Below are 6,297 nucleotides of genomic sequence, written 5' to 3' on the forward strand. Positions count from 1 at the left end.
CAGACCTTAGAAGCACAATATTGGATTCCTTTTGTAGACCTTGGAGGCACAATATTAGTATTTGTTTTGCAGGCCTTGGTTGGAATATTGGAAATACAATATTGACATTATTTTGTAGACTTTGTTTGGAAATTATTTTTAGATCATTTTTGGACCTAAAGGTTATTTGGAAGCATTTTCTTTATAGTTGACCAAGTTGGAGCTTGGTGGGATTGGTGTCTTCATTATTTATCAAGTTGGTGCTTGGGATTGTTTGAAAGAGGATTGGAGTGGAGTCCTCATCCAATATTGGGGCCTCGGGAAATATTTTTAAAGGTTGGATCCTAAATCATTAAGGATTGGAGTCCTCACCCAAGATTGCAGTCTTGGAAATTTTGTAAAGATTAGAGCCTGATTCATTATAAAAGAGGATTAGAATCTTCATCATCTTGTTAATAAAAATACATTTTTCTCTCTCTTATATGCTGGTTCAATTTTTTGATAAAATAATAACTAGAATTAATAATGATTGAAAGGAATACCGATTCACCCCCCCTCAGTATTTTCAACAAATGTTTCCTTCCTCAAGTATAAACATTAATGTAATTCGTTTGCTGAGTAGGAGAGAAAATTCTCAACCTCTAATAATAAATAAAATGCAAACTTTTATGGTTTTGGCCCCAGGTTGTTTAGATACCATCATTGTTCTTTAAGATGGGCTTGGAAGGAACAATCAATTTCACCAATATAAGACTTATCACACGAACATAGAATTTAGTAGACTCTTTAACTTTGCATGAGGTCATATTTATCTTTTGCTAACCGGAATGAGTGTTTAATAGTTTTATAAGTTTTAAAGAAAGTCTTTATATTCTTCTTGGATAAAATTTTAGAAATGAGAATTGTAGTTCCTTGAACATACATAGTGGTAACAAGGGCATTAGGGGGAAAAGTGTTAAAATCTTTGGGTTTAGAGTTGTTGGCATCATGAAAGGATCTATTAATTTAAAAAAGGAATAATTGTTGGTATTGGAGGCTAGGGTTAGGTGTGCTTTTTTCTTTCCCAAGAATTGAAGAGAAAAGATTATAAAGGATTGAGTGATAAGGATTTTTAAAACAACAAAATTTTGGTTCGGGTGGTGATGAGAATGGGCATAAGATAATGGTCGGTGTAAGTTTTTTTTTTTTTTGGCTGAAAAAATAGTGTGTTAGGGAGTGATGATGAAGGTGGATGATAAGGACATTCATGAAGGGTAAGGAATTATTAATCTCCTTTTCCATGGACAATTGAATGTGGAGTGAAATGTTGTTAAGATGGTCAAATAAGGAGCTGAGAGAGGACATGCAATTGTGCATGTTGTAAAATTTCTAAATGTAAACTTAAAAAATTAATAAAGTTGAAACATAAAGAATTATAAATACGAAGTATAAAGTATTATTAATATGTAATAATTAATATTAAGAAAAATAAAATAATATGGAGGAAAGTATAAAATATTATATTTAAGAGTACTATTTAATAATTTAATAGAAAAATAAATGTATAGTGTAAAATTTAATATATAAAATATAAAATACTTTATAATTATATATTTATTTATACTTCATATTAATTAAATTTAACTTTAATAGGTATGAAAACAATTTGATGATAAGGAGTTCTTAGAATATTGTGTGATTTTGTTATTGATGTTGTTCTAGGATATTTCAATTAGATCATCACAGTATTTTAGAAGTTTTAATCATCATATTTTTTAATTGTGAAAATCTAGATGTTAAAATATAAATAAGTTGTTATTTATTTTTTATTAATAAGATGTTGAGTTTATGATAAATATCTTATTAGGTTGTTGGGTAATAAGGCTATAATTTTTTGTTAAAGACTAAAATTTTTGCTTTAATTTAGTGAATTTTTTTTAAATTTAATTGTGGGAGTGGATTTAGAGTAGATTTAATCCATAATCTCTTGAAAGTTGATACTTATAATTTAGATTTCCAAAAATTTCTACCAAAATTTCTCAAAATAATAACTAAATTTCAGAGATATACCAATTTTCTTTAATAAATAAAAAATCATATATATCTGGAAAAAAATCTCAAAAAAAGCAAGTGCAGCTATATTCCTCCTGATATAAATTCTTCAGACTTTTTGACATCGTCAATCTAATCAACCATGAACACAAATAAAATAATATTTTTTATTATTATGGGCAAGTGCAACTATGTTCCTCTTGATATAAATTCTTTGGACTTTTTGACATCGTCAATCTAGTCAACTATCAACACAAATAAAACAATATTTTATTATTATTTAAATACGGCTTTTAATATATAAATAAAGATAATATTTTAAAAATTATTTATAAAATTATAATATTAATAGGGTTACAATTTTAATTAAATTTTAAAATATTTAAATAATTACTATTTAAAAATACAAAATTGTTGTTTAAATTAATTTTAATTGTTGTTTAAATTAATTATATTATTTAAATTTAATAGACATTATCATCCTTAGATGATTCTAAACATTGACCAAATCTCAATAATTTAATTAATGCCAAAAACAAATTTATCTTCAATACAAATCACAAAAATCTAATATCTATTTCCACATTTAGTTCTTATATTTTACATTTAATCCTCAACTCCATTTCAATTGACATCGTCAATGCTTCTTACATTTAATGATCCCATAATGCCTACCCAAATTTCAACTGACATTGACATCGTCAATGCAATTAACAGGCACTCGAGCCTATAAATACAAGGGCGTTGAGTAGAGCTTGAATGCAGAGCAAGCTACGAAGACTGAATTGAAATCTATAGAGAAGGTATCAGTATTTACAGCCATATTTGAGATAAGCCATCTGGCTGGAGCAAAATCAGTTGCTCGACTATGGAGTTTAAGAGTACACATGTAAGTACCTTCCTCTTTCATATTCGTCAACAGTTTTTTTTTTCCCTTTTCAGCAAATGTGCGCGGTCGAAAGATCGAAACCTGCGGGTTTTGCATGTGATCGCTTTACACATTACAGAGGTTAATAGAAATTATGTTTCAGTTGTTTCAGGTGCTTCTTTTGTTGGGTTGTTTGATATTGCTCGGGGCAAAAGTGGAGTGCCAGAAGGGAAACTGGTCATTCAGTTATGAAGCCCCTTCATGTCGAGCGAAGACCGTATCGATTGCGGATTTTGGAGGGGTGGGCGATGGAATCACTCTAAATACCGAAGCTTTTAAAAAAGCAATTGCTTTTCTAAGCGGATTCTCCAAAAAAGGCGGCGGCCAGCTTTACATTCCACCAGGTCGATGGTTAACTGGATGCTTCAATCTCACAGACCACTTCACTCTTTATCTCCATAAAGAGGCTGTCATTCTGGCTTCCAAGGTACGCCCTCCTTTTAATGTGTGAGAATTGGGGTATTTACTTTTATAATCTTGAAAGTTGTATTTATTTTCTTTGGCCCACATGTATGATTTGGTTATATTATTCTAGGTTTAGCTATATGGCATACCTGATAACTTTGATCATCTATTCTACAGGATTTAAAGGATTGGCCGTTGATCCCACCCTTGCCTTCTTATGGATCAGGCAGAGATGGACTGGGTCCAAGATTTAGCAACTTGATAGGTGGATATAACCTTACAGATGTTGTGTTAACAGGTGTGAATTTTGTTTTGAATTAGCTTCTTTCCTTATTTATTGAAATCATGTTCATGTTTTAATTTATCTCGAATGAATTTCAGGTGACAATGGTACCATAGATGGACAAGGAGCATTTTGGTGGGAAAAATTCCACCAAAATATGTTGAAAAACACACGTGGTTATCTGGTAGAATTGATGTACTCTAAGGATATAATAATATCAAATCTGACTTTTCTCAACTCACCTTCATGGAACTTACATCCAGTGTACAGCAGGTATGTGAACATATCAATTACAGTATACCACCAGAAATGCTTCATGCTGTCCAATTATGCAGAAAGTTTGACAATTGCATTTGCATGTGGTGGTTTAAATGTTCAGCAATATCCTTATTCAGCACGTCACTATCCTTGCACCACTTGACTCACCAAACACTGATGGAATTGATCCAGGTTAGTACTCATATTTTGCTACTAAGATTTAAAAAAAAAACCTGACACTGTAATTTTTCTCTCTATGGAAATAAGTGTATCATGTAAGTTACATTTATTTCACTACTTGTAATAAAGGAATGAAGTTTTCTGAAACATGGCACTGTAATTTTTTTTTTTTTGTCTAATCAAAATCATGTTTCAGTCTTTTAAAGAAAGGACTGGAGTTTACTTACATTTAATTAATTTGCCTTCCCTTTCACATGCAGACTCCTGTTCAGATGTTCGTATTGAGGACTGCTATGTAGTCTCTGGTGATGATGTAGTTGCAATAAAGAGTGGGTGGGATGAATATGGAATTTCCTTCAACATGCCCAGCCAACATATTGTCATCCGTCGTCTTGTTGGCATCTCACCCACAAGTGCAATAATTGCACTAGGCAGTGAAATGTCTGGTGGAATTCAAGATGTTCGAGCAGAAGATATCCATGCCATCAATTCAGAAGCAGGACTGAGAATTAAGACAGTCCCGGGAAGAGGTGCCTTTGTGAGAGATATATTTGTGAATGGAATGACTATGGTGAATATGAGGTGGGCATTTGCCATGTCTGGTTCCTATGGTTCGCGCCCGCACCCTGATGACAAATATGATCCAAATGCTATTCCTGTAGTAGAAAGGATTAGCTACAGCAATATAGTGGCAACAAATGTAAGTGTGGCCGGGAAGCTGGAGGGTATTGATAAAGCTCCATTCAAAGACATTTGTCTCTCAAATATTACTATTACCATGGCCAAGTCCAAAAATGATCCATGGAACTGCACTTATATCCATGGCTTCTCAAATGCTGTATCTCCACACCCTTGTAGCTTACTACAGGAACAACCACCAAAGGGGAATGCAGTCTGTCCCAGTCCTCAGAAACTTGAGACTCCACAAGGAAATAGCTTACAGCAATGCTCTTATAGCAGTAACCATTAATAGGTTCTATAGGTTAAACTAGGCAAATTTTGTCTTCCCTCCAGTGTCTGGAACAGGGATACAATCGATACTTATAAATAACAGTATGCTCAAATATTTTGTGTCTATATTAATCATAGCTTTATTACCTTCGAATTACGTGTGTGGTTTCCATTGGATTTTTCTTTACCCAAATAAAAGATTGAAGCGGTGAGCTTAAGTCGATTGCAGATTTTTGGAATATTTTGGGATCTGACGGACATAGGCGCTGTCAAAAAATTGACTGCACCATGTCCATTGTATCCCGGAAATTTGCAATTGACTTAAGACTACACCATGTCCATTGTATCCCGGAAATTTGCAATTGACTTAAGACTACACCATGTCCATTGTATCCCGGAATATTCTGGAAATCTGCAATTAACTTAAGGATAACCGGATTGAAAAGCATATTGTTTTCTCCAATCTTCAAATCATTTTGACAAAATAATTATCTGAAATGGGTAGTTTTTTTCCATCATCTGTTCAAATTTTCTTTCGTTCGAGCCAAAAGGATATCTAATATCAATGAAGTTTAAGGTTTGTTAATAAGGTATTCGGATTTTTAAATTTATTTGTATAAGGATTTATAAATACGGTACACCTGATTGAAAGATGAAAATTTACGAAATAGTTCAGTACTGAAATCTTATTACAAGAGGCTAGAGTGGAGAGATATGGCCGTTTGTTGTTTAGTCCTGCATTGTTTTATTTTTCGATTGGCTTTCAATGAATGAAGGGTAGTGATTTAATTTTCGATCGCCTTTCCATGAATGAAGGGTACTGATTGATGATTGATGATTAGTACATTTGGATGTGCTTCGATTCTACTAAGCATACACTACTTGATTGCTTGGTTTGTTGTTATGGAATAATCATCTTACCGCATCAAATAGATGTGTAACAACATTTGAAAATAATATTTCATTAAAATAATAATATTTGGAATGAAATTGTATCAGGTGGTGTATTCCATTTAAATTTTTTTTTATCATTTTAAATATTTCTATATCTATCACTTAAATGAATGATATTTATTGTCACAGACAAATTATTATCTTTCTATATTATCATATATTCCATATAAATTAAGAATTTTAATTTTTAATTTTTAATGACAAGTTCGAATATATTTTATATATTGGTTCAAAGATTTTCAAGACTTTTAGTTGTAACAATTTAGCTTTGAAATATCTTTACATTCATCTAAATGTTTAGAAAATTTTATTTTCTTATGTTACCTAA

The 6,297-nt window shown here is 31.8% G+C and overlaps 1 protein-coding gene across 2 annotated transcripts; it reads left to right on the forward strand.

The window, feature by feature from the left end:
• The first annotated feature begins 2,878 nt into the window (after positions 1-2,878).
• On the forward strand, positions 2,879-5,034 carry LOC149150072 (putative polygalacturonase). 2 transcript variants are annotated; one of them, XM_089440018.1, is made up of 6 exons: positions 2,879-2,899; positions 3,042-3,365; positions 3,521-3,641; positions 3,725-3,899; positions 4,006-4,076; positions 4,325-5,034. In XM_089440018.1, exons 1-6 carry the CDS (start codon positions 2,879-2,881, stop codon positions 5,032-5,034), a joined length of 1,422 nt encoding a protein of 473 aa, XP_089296144.1. The 2 variants fall into 2 exon arrangements, with proteins under 2 accessions (XP_089296144.1, XP_089296145.1); XM_089440019.1 differs by having other exon boundaries at positions 3,051-3,365.
• Positions 5,035-6,297: the final 1,263 nt, after the last annotated feature.

Source organism: Pinus tabuliformis, chromosome 9 (assembly GCF_031772625.1).
Source record: "Pinus tabuliformis cultivar Carrire ecotype Pingquan chromosome 9, CPIR1, whole genome shotgun sequence".
NCBI lineage: Eukaryota > Viridiplantae > Streptophyta > Pinopsida > Pinales > Pinaceae > Pinus > Pinus tabuliformis.

Bases quoted from the DNA above. Each gene is read 5' to 3' on its own strand.
- LOC149150072 (XM_089440018.1), top strand. From the start codon at position 2,879: ATGGAGTTTAAGAGTACACAT. The intron at 2,900-3,041 runs GTAAGTACCTTC...ATTATGTTTCAG, and splicing joins TGGAGTTTAAGAGTACACAT to TTGTTTCAGGTGCTTCTTTT. The intron at 3,642-3,724 runs GTGTGAATTTTG...AATGAATTTCAG, and splicing joins TACAGATGTTGTGTTAACAG to GTGACAATGGTACCATAGAT.